General features: G+C 46.6%; 2 protein-coding genes across 2 annotated transcripts in view; one reads left to right on the top strand and one right to left on the bottom strand.

Moving 5' to 3' along the window:
• Positions 1 to 213: 213 nt before the first annotated feature.
• Positions 214 to 8310, bottom strand: LOC135809081 (deoxyhypusine hydroxylase-like). Its single transcript, XM_065322342.1, has 13 exons — positions 8105 to 8310; positions 7945 to 8024; positions 7594 to 7684; positions 6095 to 6137; positions 5704 to 5784; positions 5105 to 5184; positions 4310 to 4429; positions 4022 to 4067; positions 3704 to 3755; positions 3178 to 3230; positions 2162 to 2233; positions 1680 to 1736; positions 214 to 1009 (listed from the first exon to the last, which is right to left on the bottom strand). Exons 1-13 carry the CDS (start codon positions 8152 to 8154, stop codon positions 923 to 925), a joined length of 912 nt encoding a protein of 303 aa, XP_065178414.1. The 5' UTR covers positions 8155 to 8310; the 3' UTR covers positions 214 to 922.
• Positions 8311 to 8554: 244 nt separating this feature from the next.
• Positions 8555 to 18383, top strand: part of LOC135809077 (glutamyl aminopeptidase-like) — a 23194-nt gene continuing 13365 nt past the window's right edge. The window contains exons 1-10 of the mRNA XM_065322339.1: positions 8555 to 9657; positions 10104 to 10389; positions 10759 to 10879; positions 11080 to 11234; positions 11387 to 11503; positions 11917 to 12051; positions 12487 to 12552; positions 12698 to 12763; positions 13115 to 13287; positions 17043 to 17122. Of these exons, the coding sequence (XP_065178411.1) occupies positions 8936 to 9657; positions 10104 to 10389; positions 10759 to 10879; positions 11080 to 11234; positions 11387 to 11503; positions 11917 to 12051; positions 12487 to 12552; positions 12698 to 12763; positions 13115 to 13287; positions 17043 to 17122 (1921 nt within the window). The 5' untranslated portion in view covers positions 8555 to 8935. The remainder of the gene's footprint in view (positions 9658 to 10103; positions 10390 to 10758; positions 10880 to 11079; positions 11235 to 11386; positions 11504 to 11916; positions 12052 to 12486; positions 12553 to 12697; positions 12764 to 13114; positions 13288 to 17042; positions 17123 to 18383) is intronic.

Below are 18383 nucleotides of genomic sequence, written 5' to 3'. Positions count from 1 at the left end.
CTATTAGGTCATCCTTTGCCATGTGCCCCCCCCCCATTTGGGGCGGGTAGGCAGCAGGTCGTCCTTTGGTTCGATCCCCCTCCCCATTCGGGGCCCCGGGGTGGGTAGGCTGCATGCAGGGTGCCAAATAGACTAGTGCCAATTCAGCGCCAATTCTGTTGGGAGGGGCAGATTTACTGGGCAGATCACGCTGTTGACAACAGTATCGGTATGTATGATCGGTAATCATGGATATACTAAAAAATTTGAATTGGAAATAAAATCGTTTTCCTGGTGAAAGTGAGATCCTAACAAAATCCTTCCAAATGAATTGTCATCAGCATCGAGGAATAAATTGCTGAAAGAGCTTAGAAGAATTCCATCAGCTGCTAACTAGATTATGCTAAATGTAAGTTAAAACTAGGTTACCTAGGCAACTACAGATTGGTAAGAATGCTGACCAATTGTTGGAGGTGGTTGGGTTATGTCCGGTCAAGGCCGAGTGTCCAATAATATAGTTTGAAAATATTTCGGATTATGTCTGGTTAAGTCCACAAAAATATCGGTGCAGATGAATCGCACCCGAAGAAGAGACCACCACATAGCCCGGCCATCTGCCCAAACAGCACATGGCGAACAGCCACACATCACTTCTCGTGCAAGGTGCAGTGCATGCCTAAGGATTGATTGTTCTCACGACGGTATAGCGTTGGAACCCGCCAGACTTTCAAGTGCTGCACACCTTAGCAGATGGATGGATGGAGCAGTGTTGACACTTTCTAGAAGTAGACTGAACGTAGTCACGTCAGGAAATTGCAGACTAATCAATTGACCTTGACAGCGTGTTGGCTACACACAGTCACGTCAGGAAATTGCAGACTGATCAATTGACCTTGACAGCTTGTCGGCTACACGCAGTCAGACCAGGAAATTTGAAAACTGATCAATTGACCTTGGACAGTGTGTTGGCGTACTGAAATTCCCCGCTGGCGCCGCTGTCCCGAATATCGAGCGCCACAATGCAACTTTCCTGCGAGTAGGGGAAAGAAACCAGTACAGGATGCATGTACACAATTCATGTCAGTCAACATGGGCACAACATACTAGTGTAGCACGGGAGGACACGGTGATACTGCTGCGTGGACCTAGTTATTTATTTTTAGTAGAATGTACTGGGCAGAGCTAAATGCCACGTATAATCAAGAGTAGATAAACAAGAGTGTGCAACTCCGGGATGGGTTGGCCCGCGGCGGAATTTTTTGTTGACGTAATCTTTTCGACAACGCACGTGCTGCGAGTCTTTTGGAAAGTTTTGCCTCGTGCACTTGGCCGGGCTTTACATTACAAGGACGGTGCCCAGCACGTGCTCTCATCTCGGTCTGTGGCAAAATGTGCGTTTTTCTGAAAAAATGTGACGTCAACAAAAAATTCTGCCGCGGGCGGGGTTGTTGTTTATTTTACTTCGCAGATTCTAACGGGCAAGTTTCCCAATAACAAGAAAGCGAAGGGTATCTGCAGATTGTGCAGAAGAGATCCGGAGTTGCACACTCTTGTTTATCTACTCTTATAATAATGTTACAGTACAGGTCGAGACCGAGGATTCATGGCTGATAGATTCAAAAATTCAAGGTCGAGAGTCCAGATCTAAATCATCTGACAAAGACCCACACAGAAAATCTACCAACAAGTGATCCACTTACCCTCACTACTTGCTCACTGTCATGGAGATACTGCTGCAAGATGGGTGTGCACTCATCCTACATATACACAGCACATGGAAGGGATTAACACAACAGTCTACAGAAGTCAGCAGTGTGAATAAAAACTACATACGGGAGAATGAGAATGGAATCGTGTGCCGAACACATTGGCAAACACCCGGAATCCAGCCAGGGACATTCACTATTGGCCTGCTCTTATTCAACTGTTAGCCACTATGGAAATAATCGAGCAAACTTCACAACTCCGCACGCTGCTCTTATCCTGATGTAGGGAACTAGCTGAGCCGGTGGAGGGTTTGGACACGATTATTGTAAAATACTACTGCCTCAATGGCACTGTCCTTGCTATGGTCACTCAGGATACACAAGTGGAGTGGGTCGGCCAAGGGCAAAGTGTGGAGTAGTGGTGTCAGCTAAAGAAAAATGGTCCGAGTATTAAAATGCACAGAAACCGGACTTACAGAACCAATTGACCCAAGAGCCTCGGCACACTCGTGTCGCACCATTGGACTTTCTTCCAAGTCTTTCAGGTTCTAGTGAATAAGAACAAGGTGCAGTACAGAGCAGTAACACTTCAATGACGGTCACAACGGATAACTGCAGAGTCCTAGCTGCAAGACATTTTAAACAAACATTTACAGCCAGATGATGCTCCGGAAAGATTACAGTATAAACATCATACACGCGGAAAGTCAATACTGTCCCCAATACATGGGGTCACGGCTGGTGCTGTCCGGGCATGTATCCGACAGTATTGCCCTCTGCCCGGCCAACACCTACACGCACGCACAACATAACATGACATGAAAACATAAGTCATACAAGCGCTTCCTATTGCTCCTGTCTCGATACGTTGAGGCAAAATAACATGCATTGCAGAGCCAGTGTGTACAGGGGTCAGCTTCTAGAGATGTGATTTTCTCCGACATTTCGGTACATTTGAGACTCGGTGCTGTGAACAGTTTGTACATTTGGGACTAGGTGCTGTGGAAGTTGTGAACAGTTTGCAGTGTTCAAGAGTAGAAATAATGAGAAGATGGAAAGCCGTGACAGACAAGGTAACCACCACCACCACCAGCAAGTTCCTGCAGTGGCTTTAATAGGGCCATACCAGAGAGGTTTCAAGCCTGCTGTGATCAGTCTTGGCGATAACATTTCGGAAATCAGCCAGGCGAATACTTGGGCTGATCAGTTGGCATTCTAACATTGCACATGCACAATAATATGGCCTTCCTGCTGAACACACAACAGCAATTAGCAACCCTCTCACAAGCGTAGGACCGATATTTCACTGCGCTGCTAATCATTGATTGACACAGGTTTGAACAGCAGACTTGTTGACAGAACCACAGAAAAACCATGCCTGGTTCGTCCTGCATAGTGCAATATAGTGCATACTTGACCTTGGCATGCTGAGATCTGGCAATTGCAGGTCTGTACAAAACTTAATCACCGGGCATGCCGTTAAAAGACTTACTTCAGTCAAGGCAGCAACAACCGAATCCTCTTGCATTTGACCAAGGACATAAGCTATGGATAGAGAGAGAAAAATACAAAACATTCATCATGAGATGGATCCATGTACGGTGACAGGTAAGTTCGTACATTCTAAAGAGCCCGCACACGCATGCACATAGACCCGGACACAGATGTGCGCATAAATACATACTTCACATCGAAGCAAAGAGGGGTCCTTTTCATCCCTTGAAGAAAAGTTTCAGACCGGTTTAGTTTAGTCAAGAAGTGATGTCAAGTAACCCATGGGTGGAGCTCTTGTTGCGTGAATACAACTCCCCCACTAACACTCGCAACAGCAGTAACTTGTAACCTTTTGCCATCTACAAGTTCACACAAAACAACACTGAAACAATGATTGTAATAGTATGCAGTATGTATGGTCAGCAACATCAGTACACATGTGCTTAGCGTCACTTGGGCATTATTTGTTTAATGTATGTTTGCCTAACACTGCAAGGAAGCTAGTGTGTAGCATGTTAACTCACCAATCTCGTGACGGAACAAGGCACTTGTATCCTTCAGCCCAGTTGCAATTTTCTAAACACAAGTATAGAGAGAGAGAGAGAGAGAGAGAGAGAGAGAGAGAGAGAGAGAGAGATAGAGAGAGCGAGAGAGAGAGAGAGAGAGAGAGAGAGAGAGAGAGAGGTAGGTACAATGTAGATACTTGCAAGAGGGACGGAGACGGGCACAGAATCAAGCATGTGCTGGGTGAACAGTTGTCAAATCACCATTATCCCTAGTTTACGGTACGCATTTGGAATTCAGTCATGTGTACAGACAGACAAAAGAGCAATCAAAAATACCTTCGCTGCTTCAGGACCACCATGGTTGCGTAATGAGAACAGTGCACTGAGGGAAGAGTAAAAAAAGAAACAAAAGCCCCTTTGATGTAAATGCACATTGCTAATTTTGCTATACTTGATCACTCCTTCATCATATATGATGAGCGTACATAACAAATAGAAACTGATCCCCAGGTTCACACCCTGCAGTTGGACGGGACCAGAATGTCCGTTCGCATGCTACGGTAGAATACAGTCAAACCTCTCCAGGGTGTCCATTAGTACAGCAGAGACTACATGTATACTTACCGGTATCTGTCAAACAGGGAAAGAGATGTATTCATGAGATCTTGCTGCAGCTGATCCAGGTTAACGTCCTCGCTTTTCACAGCTGGCGGTGCTGGGTCCACGGACTTGTACGGGTTTGTACTGTCAGCGGAGCACACGAGGCGTATCAACCAAATAAAAGAATCCAGAAAACAGCTTGGCAAAGCGTACATTATATAGCGGGAATGCCATTGACTCAGGACACACACACACACACACACCTTGACCTTGATCTTGCCCATTGCGTACGCAATGATAGCGAATGTCGGAAAGTTCAAGTGAGAACACGAGCGCAGAACTTGGCATGTCGTTTCAGGTCTCCTGGTCGACGAAACGGGCATCCACAGACACAGAGAAGAGGATCAGGCCGTGGCGGTGGAGTGCTACTCGCAACTCGTCTTCAGCCGGGACGATCTTGGCAACTCTCAAGCCAGGTGGTCACGCCGAGGTCCGCCAGGTCAGTCGACACCACATCTCGCCACCTCTTCTTCGGGCCGTGACGAGGACACACACACACACACGATTGCATGCATGTGCATGCACACGCACGCATGTGCTCTCCCAAACTATTTGCATTATCCTCTCGCCAAAGTCAAAGTCAAGCTTACTAGTAAGTTACTACTCTATGTATACAACACACAACACATGTACATATTGCCAGTACGGTATACAACACATGTACATTGAAAGTACCAGGCATTGACAAGCTGGGGTCCACAGCTGACCAGCCTTGGACTGAAGATATAAGCTGACTAAAGGGAATTTTCAGCCACTCACCTCAACTTATCATTTTCCTGACAGGCAACATTCACAGACCACTGAATTCTATCAAGAGCAAGGCGACAGGTCTCTGCCACCTACAAAGCATTTACACAGCATGTACACAGCATGTCAAGAAAAGAACACGGTGGACAGAAAATACCTGTGAACAACTACATCAACGGTATTTCCCTAAATATAAGTCCCACCTTTTTTTTACACAAAACTTCAGGGCCACGAAAGGAGGTGCGACTTACAATCAAGCACGAGGTGCTACTGAAGTGAAAAATCTGGTATTGAAACCTGAAAATGAGGGTGCGATTTACAATAGGGGAAGTATGGACAATGATACATGTACTACCAAAAGAACAGTGTTGGAAATTTCCACGTGGGCAAATAATTCTGAAGAGAGATGCACTCACAAATAACTTAGTGCATGCAACCCTGCCACAACACACAGCTCAGCACACACACACACATGTATACACACAAACACATGCACACATGTGCACGCACGCACAACACACAAGCATGAGTACCCCCCCCCCACACACACACACAGCACAACTACCACAACCAGCACCAACAGCAACACACAGACAAGAGCATAATGTCACCTCTACTGCCGAGTCTTCCAAATATTGCTCTAAGATCGCCAAAGCTGATGGATCTCCAATGGCACCAAGTGCTTCGCCAGCCTAAACAGATAGGATGGACATAGCAAAAATTAAATGTACAAATACAAGACCGGTTCACAACCAATATGACCATAGGCAACAAGGCCAAATCAATCCCAGTGGTACGCAGTGATGTGTTATAAAGTACTACTAAGGCCAATAATTACAGTTCATAAAATACTCCTTTTTAGGGAAAAGTGCAGTGGTATTTATTGGAGACCATTAGCAAACCGTCGGGCGCGACGACTGGGACACATAGCTGCATGACCAGATTCAGATGCCAAATATAGATACAGTGTACATGTATGTAGATGCCACAGTGCATGCTTACCTCATGCCGCACCATCACATCCTGATCACGGTCCTCCAGTACTCTGGACCAGTCAACAACATGAAACAAAGCAATGTCTTAACGAACACAGTTCACTTTCCAACAGCACCACCAACACCAAACAAAGCAATGTCTTAAACACAGTTCACTTTCCAACAGCACCACCAACACCTAGCAGCACTGCCTTCACGATTTACTGCTATCAGCTCAAGTTCAAGGGGCAGTTCACACTAAAATGAAAACTTCACAACTTGTAGCGAAAAATGCACTGATTCCAATGGTGAAGGTCCCAGATTGATCGGAGTAGCAGTTTCCGAGTTTAATATAAAAGCCAGAAGTTTTCACTAAATTTGGTGACATCATAATGATGTCATTAACTTGTACAGAATAGGCCAGATCTGTGACATCAGAGAGATAGACTTCGTATGGGAGTAGCCATGTACAACAACGAACTTCTTACTGGAAATATTTCCAGTCGCGATACCGGCAGGGTGTCAAATGTCCCATACAGGTCTACCCTCGTTAGTTGACAATCCCGGGGTTTCAACTTTTTTGCTTACGAGTATTATCTACTATTAGGATTTGCACGTACGCGTTTCAAACGTCAGAGGACTTTGGATTTTAGTCTGCTAATGAGGTTTGTCTTGTAACCGATGTCGTACTAACGAAGGTAGACCTGTACCGAAGTTTGAAAAACATCAGACTTCTTTGGGACAATGGAGAGCCAAATACTGCTATTTTCCCATCTACTCACATACAACTTTGGATGCGAAACGAACTTTCGTAGGAAGTTTCGTGACATCAGGCCATGGTGTACGTGCACTTGGCACGTGCAGACTACGAAAATGTGCGGAACACAAAGTTCGTGCGAAAATTCGTAAACATTTTCGCAAGGCCCGTCGCAAAACTTCGTTTGAATTTTCGTTTCGCAGAACCTATCTTCTATGGGAAAGCTAAAGGTGGCATCATGAAGTCACCAAATCTCGTGAAAACTTCAAGCTGCTATAGCTCGGAGAACGGCTGCTCCGATCAGCCCGAGTCCTTCACCATTGGAATCAGTGCATTTTTTGCTACAGGTTGTAAAGTTTTATTTTTGGGTAAACTTCCCCTTCAAGCCTGGATTTCCGACCTCGGCTTCAGTTTTTGTCTCAGCATACATCCTCAGAAAATAGATCAGTCCTACCATTCTCAGTCATTCAATCTGGTCTATATCAGTTCACTAATAACAAAATAGGTCATTATCACGTACGAGCTAAGATTTCCCATATGACGGTAACAATGTTAGGATTTGGAATCCTGGCCACACCAATTTAGCTCAGACACATCGTTACTCAAAGACATCCCGACTGGTAGTGAGAAATACACACCCACGCACACCCACACACGCACATGCCTGCTATCTAAACATGTCCTGCACAGGCGCGTGCACACCCACACACATACTCAAAAGGGTAAAGAATCCGCAGTGAATGCAACACAAACCATGAATATTTCCATACTTGACAAGCACTGGTACTGCAGATCCATCTTGCATTTGACCCAGACAGTAGGCACACTCATGCTTGAGCAAGGCTGAAGAGTCAGAGAAACCTGAAAAAACATGCAAAGAATGTTAAATTGGTGAGTCCTGGTCTTGAAAGTGATTTTTTCTTGAGACACAATGAATACCCATGTCACTTAGTGAGCTGCACACATTCAATTACAAAATATGCTTTGCTTTTCTCATAATGTGTACTAGTGCACAGGAAGTCAGCCATACTGTCCACACTATAACAAGGGAGGATGCGCAAAGAAACTACATGACTGTACTATACGAAAAACATTGATATTCGTTGGAGTCGGTGACCTACATGCGGCAATGTGGCTGACAGCAGTTGAGCCACCCAGGTTTCGCAGAGTAAAGAGTGCTCGGAAACGGTCACTCAACGGCCTGCAACAAGACACAAATGGAAAGTGCAGCGAAGTTACTACTTGAGGCACATTTCGACATTTTTTTTTTAAACCACTCACTTGGCCGAGTCGTTGAGAACCTGGCCAACTGCGTCTAAAGAGTCAGACATAGTCAATTAGGAGGCTCTGACACTAGTCGTATTCAGTGGAAAGGTACGGAAAGACAACGAACAAGAAGAAGAAACAACACTACAAATGCCAGGAAAGTTTGTGAGAACTACTGTACTTGAAAATGAAAATAATGACACAGTATGATGAGCATGCATGAGACTTGAGAGCTTTTGAGTTTTGTTGTTTGATTTTGTTTTGCCTCACGTGTAGTTTCGATGGCAACGCGTGAGGACGCTAATCCATCACCGGTGCACCATGCATTGCCGCGCGTACGCAAAAAGGAGCGGTGAATGCATGCAGTGAGTGTCTCACACTCTCACATACCATACCAGTAAATAGCAAGAGTGCATACAGTTTATAATTTATGCCAAATTATGGGCTATTACTATTAGTATTACAATACTACATTGTAGTCTATAATATTAATAGAGTATAGTTCATAACGCGAACAGACTGTCAGTGTGTTGAGTGTCACTGCACTTCACTGACTCTGTCTTCAGCCTTTCAGTTCAGCCTACTGTACCATCGAAAATACTACTGGTACTTCTGGTGTGAAAACGTAACTATTTTGTCAGCCCTATCCCGTTGCCTGTTCCTGTCAAAACAATACTAAATACTGCTGTCGCTCTTCACGACTTTAGTCAGTTCAGACAAGAAAGCCAGTGGAGCCCTCAAGGCCGAGTCGTCTCTGGATTTTGTGGTGCCTGCATGTCCTTTCTATTTAGTCGTCATTCTGGTAATCGCGTGGCGGAGTGAGTATTATTGCTCACAGACACAAGAATGGCAAGTTTGAAATCGTACAGAAAGAGAGAGGATTCTCCTGAGGATGCAGGGGACGAAGGAGATTCGGAGATGCACGTGGCCGATGGTGCAGGAGAACTGTCATCTGACAATGATTTTATTGATGATGATGAGGATGATTTAATGGCTCGTAGTAGTGGTAGAGTAGCCTTTCATGGCAAACGAAGTGGTGCTATATCATTCAGACGCAAGATATGTATCCTGGTGATAGTGGTTATACTCGTGGTGGCTGTCATTGTAGTGGCAGTGGTTGTTGGCAAGAAGAAGGAGAACTGCCACCCTTATGGCAATGATAGCATTACGGTGCCCATGTGGGAACGTGTGCGTTTGCCAGAAAACATTGTTCCCAAATCCTACAAGATAGCTTTGAAACCAGACTTGGTGACGTCTCATGTAGATGGCAACACAACCATAGAAATTCAAGTGACAAGCGGGATAGCGGATGCCATACTTGTGCACGCCAAGAACATGAGTATCACGTCCAGTTCCGTGTCTGTCTTGTCCAGCACTGGCAGCATGCAACAAGTAACTGTAAAGGAACCATTCTTCTCCAAAGAGCATGATTTCTATGTCCTGCCGCTGGCGGAGTCAGCAAAAGTAGGTACGTACTACGTGCAGTTCACCTTCAACTATTCCTTGAGCAGCGGCCTGGTCGGGTTCTATGGCAGCCAGTACAAAGACAGTGCAACTGGAGAAATTCGGTGAGAGATTAGATTCTACTGACGACTACATGTTAAACACACTTGCCATACACCTGCAGCACAGTGCAATAGGACATGATCTTGGAATCCTTGTAGGCATACCGGCACCCGACCCAGCAAGTCTTTACAACAAAGACGTGTTTTTGGACTTCTTGCTGGTTGTATGTTTCAAGACCCAACACATCAGTTTTATTCCAAAATTCATATTGGTGTCTTGTAGCTGCGAACTTGCAGATGCGCAAGATATGCACAGAAACCCTTGCCTTGGTGTAGTTTGTTTGCGGGGATTGTTTATTTGGTGTTTTTTCGGTGTTCCGGGAGTATTTCTGTGCCGTTTCCCGTTTCCATGGCAACCATATGTGCAACATTTCCATTGAATGTTCTAGCTATGTGCATATATAACGTATATGCCAAGCAGCTGTACATATTTCGGTGTGCGTGTGTAGGAAGCTGGCCACTACACAGTTTGAACCTACGGATGCACGCCGTGCGTTTCCATGCTTCGACGAGCCGGCAATGAAAGCAGTGTTCAACATTTCCATCGTGAGAGATGCAGCGCACACCGCTTTGTCTAACATGGATATTGAGCACAACGAGACTCTCTCCGATGGGTTGGTGCGCGTGCACTTCAGGCCAACAGTCAAAATGAGCACCTACCTCGTGGCGTTCATCGTGTCAGATTTCCACTTTGTCCAAAGTCATACCAACAATCCAAGCTGTCCTTCGATCAAGGTTTGTACCTTGGTGTATTGGCTTGGCAAGACAGTGTACTACAGTAGTACCTTGTTCTCTTCTCTTTGTATGTATGACTCAGGGGCGTCGGAAGGTGTGTGTGGTACGGTCAGCCATCTGAAGTACAATTTACTCGTGGAGGAGGGGTGGCTGAGCCGAACAATTTGGAAAATTAGAGCCCAAATCAGTAAATTTTATTGATGCACGGGGTACTGGGGTCGAATAGTGGTACGGTCAATACCGTAGTGACCGTACCGTGTGCGACGCCCCTGTATATTCAACTGTACACCTTCATAATGGCTAGGTTACTCTATTCGCGTATGTGCTTAGTTCTCACGATATGCGTCTGTGTGTTTCTGGTACATTTAGGTGCGCGTCTGGTGTCGCCAGCAATCTATCGACCAGACAACTTTGGCTCTGAACGTTGCTGTGGACGTGCTTGGCTACTATGAGAGGTTCTACAATATTTGTTATCCGCTGGACAAGCAAGGTATGTAAGGCAGCATGCATCGTGAACTGTGGAATGCACCGATAGTCCTGTGTCACAACATTGCTATCATGGCACCATGTATTGTGCTCAGTGCTCAGTGGACATTTGCACTTCTGTTGTGAACTAATTTAAATTGTATTGTAGGTATCAGCGCCCGTGTGAAAACGTGTGCTGTACCGTATCCCTGGTGCCTGCTACAGATCTGGTTGCCATACCTGACTTTGCTGCTGGTGCTATGGAGAACTGGGGACTGATTACATATAGAGAGACAGCACTGCTCTACAACAATATGTCATCATCAACGTCAGACGAACAGTGGGTTGCCGTTGTCGTAGCTCATGAGCTTGCTCATCAGGTAAAGTCGGTCGATCTACTGTATTCATTTTTTTTATGGTGTGACCCAGCAGGACAGCTCTGCATTGTGTTATTCAATGAGTGATATCAAGGCATGTCATCAGTGTATGTTGCTGCTGCTGCTGCTGGCTGGTGTTGTGTTGTTTTCTTCAGTGGTTTGGTGACTTGGTGACGATGGAATGGTGGAGTGACTTGTGGCTGAATGAAGGCTTTGCTACGTTCATGGAGTACATTGGTGCTGGTCACTATGCCAAAGGCCAATGGGATATGGTATGTGTAGCTTATATGCCAGTGTTTAATACTCCTCATTACTCGCCTAGTTAAAGTAACATCTCGATCGGCGTGACCGTCTCGGCTCAACCGTTTTCTACTATCCTGGTCACGTTTTATTGCTGAAGAGTCCAAGTAGGGCAAACAGTTGCTGTTTGTAGATGCATTGTATTCAGTATTGTTCCATGTGCTTGGATAAGGTCATTCAAAATCATGTGCTTCAAAGTACAGCGAAGTATGGAACATACTAATAAGTTATTTGTTGGCTAGGGGGCCTTGCTGTGGCTGGTTTTCGTGTTTAGTGAGGATTTGACCACGCACAGCAGTGCCTTCACGCGAGCCATGATTTTCATGCCTATGAAGTGTGAACCCAATTGTTTGTTGTGTTACTTTCTGCTCCTTGCCTCGCGCAGCAACTTCAGTTCATGGTGGATGACTTTGAAAGAGCACTCGCATCTGATTCATTGCCGTCGTCACATCCTATTTTAGCCACAGTCCATAGCCCGAGTCAAATCAATGAAATCTTCGACAGCATCTCCTATTCCAAGGTTAGTTGAGTGCAGCATGTTGGTGTACAGTCAGACTTACTTCACGGTATGGTTGTTTTGTTATCCTCTTCCATTGCCAGACATTCAGAGAATGGCCAGAGCAAATTCACAGCAATCGTGTTTGGTGAAAGTACATGTTTTGGGCTATCTGATTCCCTGACATATCCAGATGTTTCATGTTTCTGTGAATAACAAATGTTTCAGCCAAGCGATATGAGAGAGAGGGGAAGAGACAGAGAGGAAGAGGGGGGGAGCTCATTGTTGGTGACAGGCTGTAGTGGTTTGTCTCTAATACTTTGGAGCATCGTGTAAGTGATGAAGCATCGCGTAAGTGATGAAGCATCACCGTATTCTATTACAACACGATTTCAGTTGTACTGTATACTGACTATGTATGTGTGGCTTGGGTGTTTCTCATTGCATTGTCATGTGCAGGGTGGATCTGTGCTGAGGATGCTGCGAGGTGTGATCGGGGAGACTGCGTTTATCGATGGCATCCGGGTAAGTCTCCAATGACAGTCAGGATGTAGCCAGAGGAATGGGCAGTTGGTCAGGCTGTTACAATTGATGTCGATTTGCGCGAGTTTTTTTCACCCATCTCTATTCTCCATCAAGTCATAGTCTGTGTGTGTGTGTGTGTCTGCAGCGATACCTACAAAAGCACACCTTTGCCAGCGCTCGCACAGCGGATTTGTGGGCAGCCATGGATGAGGTAAGTCGGGCAACACACACTCTGACCCAATGAGCCATGCAACACCTACAACCGTCTGCACATCATGTATTGGCAATCACCCAACTCACTGGCAACACCTGCTTGGTTTTCATACCTGCTTTTAAATCACTAGGTGCTGATGCGTCATACTTGTATTCCATCTTCCAAACTGGTCACTTTGAAATTGAACCCAGCTCTGGTATCCAATGCCTTTTTAGACATTCCCTGATGTCAGGGCGCTGTGTGTCACACTATGCATGATCATTTATCAGATCAGCCCTATGAGTTCCCGGTGTCTGCATGCTTGCCGATGTCTTGTGTGACTATTGTCACTGTGTGTTGATATCACAGGTGTACCAGCTGATGCCGAGCATTTCAGATTTCATGGACACGTGGACTCTTCAGATGGGATATCCGCTAGTTACCGTCTTGCCTACAAGCAATGGGCTTATGGTGGACCAGCAGAGATTCCTCATCGGTAGCAACGGCACTGTTCCCGAGTCTAAGTTCCATTCAGAGTTTGGGTAGGCGGGATGACCTTTTTGCCTAGGCGGCTTGCATTTTTGAAGTTGTTGTCTCTTCGATTCTTTGTGTTAAGCAATAGTCAGGGTTCGCAGCCAAAAAAGCACACAAAATTCCAAACTTTTTCCAAACCTTTTCCAAACTAATTTCAAGAGTTTCCAAACCCACAAAAGGCAGTGTTTGGTTCGAATTGGACGGTAATTTTTAAATTAAGTCGGTTGGTTGCAAGTCAGCGGCTATAAGTCACCGAGTATAATATAACACCAAACAATTTGGCAACTGCAGAGTCACACACGTCAAGATTCAAGAGACTCACCTCTGGTCCTCAAGACACAATGGAGAGTCCGAGACTCAAACAGAGGAGAGAGAGACTCTCTCAGAGATAAAACTACAATACATAAAATTAAACACCATAACGACTGTCACTGACCAAAAAGAAGCACAGCCGCCAGCAGCCGGCTTTTCATAGTAAATTACCAGACTAATAGGGGGAGAGAGAGAGACAGAGAGAGAAAAAATAGAGACAGAAAAAATAAAGACAGAGAGAGAGAGAGAGAGAGAGAGAGAGAGAGAGAGAGAGAGAGAGAGAGAGAGAGAGAGAGAGAGAGCGAGAGAGCCTGCAACTGACGGCCTACAGCGCCTTAACTTCTTTCTCCTTCTCCACAATCTCCTTGCTCACTGTTTCCAATTCTGCTGCTTTCTCTTTCGTAGATCGGCGCATGGCATTGGACTTCGAAATCAGAGCAATCGCATCTGCAGCGGAAGCACCACATGCTTCTGCCTCATCAGCAAAAGACTCGGCGCTGGAGGTCATCGACTTGATGCTGGTCTCCAGGCACCTTCTCTTCGACTTGAGCTGCTCAAGATCATCCTCAGCACGTTTTCTCTTTTCCCCACGATTCGTTGCACTGGTCTTTCTCCTCTGCTCCTCCAGGTAGGCCTGGTATCGGCTGTGTGCTGCAGCAGCAGACGATAGTAGCTCCGGTGTGATGGCGACATCAGTTGGCTTTCCCCCAACACTCAAGACGTGGTCTTTAATGATGCGCAAAGCCACCAAAGTCCTGTCCGTCATGTTGTCACAAAGGGCTTCCTTATTGATGGAAAACCCGCGTTCCACTGATGCTTGTCCATGGGACAACAGGAGAGCCTTCCTCGCCACTGCCCACAAGTGCTGCATGGCCTCGTTCCTTGCCAGGTGCTCATGGAGAACAACATCCAGCCGGTCAACACCTTGTTGAAAGCCGACAATGGTCGCTGACTTAGCTGCGTGGCGAACAAACTCACGGTACTGCTTCAGGATTGCATCACAATCGTTCACTGGGACGTGGCCAGAGTTGGTCGCAACCTTCAGGAAACGGCGTAGCTGGTCAAGACACCGGTCAGGGTTATCAACAATCATTGCAGGATTCAGCCAATCCAAGCACTGGACCACCGTGTAGCGAAGAGGAGACTTTGCAAGGATCTTCTGCACCATCTTGATCAGGCACTCCTTGGTGTCAAGCCTCAGTGCAAGCAGTTGCTGGTCACTGACCTTCTTCTTTTGCTTCAGAGAGCGAAGCAACTTGTCGGCCGCAAAGCCAATGTCGACACGGGATGCATCGATGTGGTGAGCTCTGTGCTCAGGAGCAAATGCCAGGAGCTTACTGGGAGAGTCGAGTGTTGCCAGAACGTCAGGCTTCACGAAACGTCCCAGGATGTCCAGAACACATGCTTGTATGTCGTGAGCCAGAAACGGCAGCATGGGCTTGTCTGACTGGTATTTCGTCAGCAGCGGTATGACGTCCTTGGCTATAGTCAGGAACACATTGACACGGACCAAGAACAGAGGACACGCGCACAATGACGCGATTGCGGAGAAGGACTTGTTCTTGGGATCCGGTAGCTTCTTGTCACGCACAGCAGCAACATAGACGACAACGGATGGCCACACCTGTAGCAAACGCTCCGCAACTGGAACGTTCTCCACCCACCTGGAGTGGAAACACACAGGAACAATAACGCGCACCCGCACGGACAGTCACACAAACAAACACACAGCGAATGGCAATGCATTTTAGAGCCAGACGTAAACATTACCAACAACCACACACTGGAGCGAAGCCAAAGGACAAGTTTACAAATTTACTGAAACAAGGACAGTGGTTCGTCATTAATTATTCTCATTTAAAGTACGGTACCTCAGTAACCTGAACCTCACCTGGTTTTGCAGAAGTTCCGCCCAAACAGGTTGGATCCAGTGAGCTGGGTGAAATCATCACGCCTTGCGGGAGAGTCCTTAAAGAGCCAATAAAGCGACGTGAAGGCATGCTCAATATCCCATGTGGTCTCAGCTATGCCGGCGCTAAAAGCATTATGGATAGTGTGCAGGCCACAGCTTCCTGCATTGAACAGCTTCCGATCCACATCCGCTTTCAGGCGATCGTTCAGTAGGTCGAACGCCTTCCAATTCACACTGGGACCATCCATTGAGACTTGGAGTAGACCACTCAAGCCCAGGGAATGACAGCTGTCAAGCAGCTCATCCACCAAGGTCTCCGCTCGCGCGTGACCAAGAAACTTGGACGTGAAGTATCGAGTGGAGACACGATCCACGTCCCAAATCCGAACAAGGACGTCCAGCTGCTTCGACTGGGTGACGTAATTGAGACTTTCGTCAAACAGGACGACATAGTCACTATTCTTAACATTGGACAGCAGCAACGACTCGAAATACGGAGCGAGCCCGAACGTTGACAAATAATTACATTTCCGCTCGCCACACGAAAACTTAGCAGCGATGCCGCTGTCGGGAAACATCTTCTGTAGAAGAGCTGCCGACTTATCGCTGGACCGGAACGACTGGTGTTTTGTGACGACGTTCAGGGCCCAGTATATCTCCGCAGAGAGCGTTTGCGTCGTTGTCACACCATCGCAGTTGCGGAGGTCCGGCGTAGCAGCAGCAGAAGACGTAGCCGTCGAGGACGCAGCGGTGCGCGATGATGGCAAGAAGTTTGAAATCGACAGTCCACATCGAAGCTTCGCTCGCTCGCCGTGCTTTTTGCTGGCCATATGGCTGACCAACGCAGCTTCTCCCATCGAGCCAAGCTCAATATCTTTGCTACACAGTTTACAACGCGCCTTGTGCCGATTAGACGGCATGGGGGCAATCCAAGAACGGTACTTGTCTTGGCTTAGCCATTTATCGGAGAAGGCACAACCAGGCATGACGGCTACACGAAATAAAATACTAAACGCACGACTACTACTTTCACTACAGGACACAAGTGACACAACTCGACTCACTGCACAACAGAACTGTCTGAACAACTGTGACTTACCGACAACTGTCATCACGGCATATTCCCTCCTGTCCCGACTTCAAAGAATCAAAGTCGAGCGCGAGCGGCAGAACAAACTTCGACCAACGAAAAAACGGCCAAAGTCTGCACCGGTCGCGCGCTTGAGCTGCCTTGACTGTATCCATGTAGTGAACACCGCGTACGCGTACGACTCGTACTTCACGAAGTACATGCAGTCAAAACGGCCACTTGCACTTCCGCGGCCAAAAAAACGAAATTCAAAACTTTTTCCAAACTTTTTTCAAAAGTAGCGCCTTTTCAAAACTTTTTCCAGACCTGGAAAATTTAAATCTAAAATCCAAACTTTTTCCAAACTTCCAAACTTTGCTGCGGACCCTGAATAGTTCGGTGTGGTCACTGAGGACGGATCTTGTTCGTCTGATTAAAGTAGCGTCTCTGTGATGTTGCTTTGGTTGCAGATATGTGTGGTATGTCCCGATCAATTATCAGACAGATGTTCAGCTACCTGGCAAAGTGACATTCCTTCACCAGACTGCAGGTATGTGTGTATACACGTGTATGTAGGGTATGCCAGTGTACCAGTGGCACCTCCGTTACAGCTACATTGTGCTTCGCTAATTGGAAAATGTCTAAGAAGTCTTTTTAATAATTCTATCACTGCTATAAAGTACTACGAGAGTGTCCCACCACATGAACCCTTCGTGATTGTGTTTGCGAGGTGGGCCAGGAGAGTGAGTCCTATCTGCAGGCTGATGTCATGTACATTGAACACACATTGCATGATGTGCATGCGCAGTGAATATGTACTTACTTCACCATTTGAATGGCAGTGAGGTCCACACAGGCATTGAGCTGGTGAAGATCTTCTTCACTTTGCAGCATATGAATTTGGTTGCACACGGCACGGACAGGAAATGGCATTTCACTGTTGCCACTGCTAGGCGTTTGGTGCTGTTGCACTCCAGAGAGTGATGCCCACTCTTTGCAGCAGTTGTACCACATGAGTCGCGTACCGGAAAAACCGTGTCGTCCTTCTGCTGCCGAAGAGACAAGGGCTACTTTCATCATGAAGCAGGATATGGTGTTTCTTGCTACACTTGCTGCAGGTAACACTGCTATTACACCTCCTCCGGTTGTGCCCTGCCCGCAGGCAGCGATAGCAAGGGACATTGGCTTGCGCATACTCTCTCCACTGCACAACATGCATGCTGTGTATCTTCTTCTCTATGTCTGCTGTGGACAGCTTGAAGCACTGTGCTGATGCACCTTCGGGCTCCCAGGCCATGGGTATTTTGTCAAACACACCACATACACCATAGGCTTCTTGTCAGACATGGCATGTACGCCGTGGGCTTCCTGGTATGCTGTACCTAGCTCCGTAATCGCTTCGAAAGATTTGTCGCTGATCTTATTCTCAAGCAAGGACGCACGGAGGTTGGGCGAACATCCCTGGAGCCCAATACCATGAACATTTCACTGTTGCCATTGCTAGTCTTCTGGTTCTGTGGCACTCCAGAGTGATGCTCACTATTGGAGCAGTTCTACCACATGAGTCATGTACCGGAAAACGTGTCGTCCTTCTGCTGCCAAAGAGACAGGAGTTCAGCCCAGGTTTTCTCAGCAGTCCTGACAAAATTACATGTTAGCTGTACTTTTGCGCCTTCATATATCGTTACATGGTCCGGTACAGGTTCCAGCTTTGTACCCATTGCAGCAGAACGGAAGGCCAACAACCACGTGGATTTTTGATAACCGTTTTGTTGAACGACAGCCTCAAATGTGACCAAATACCGACGAAC

The sequence above is a fragment of the Sycon ciliatum genome, chromosome 2, assembly GCF_964019385.1.
Source record: "Sycon ciliatum chromosome 2, ocSycCili1.1, whole genome shotgun sequence".
NCBI classification, from domain to species: Eukaryota; Metazoa; Porifera; class Calcarea; order Leucosolenida; family Sycettidae; genus Sycon; species Sycon ciliatum.
The sequence above is the reverse complement of the archived record's forward strand: the minus strand, read 5'-3'. Positions and strand labels throughout refer to the sequence as shown.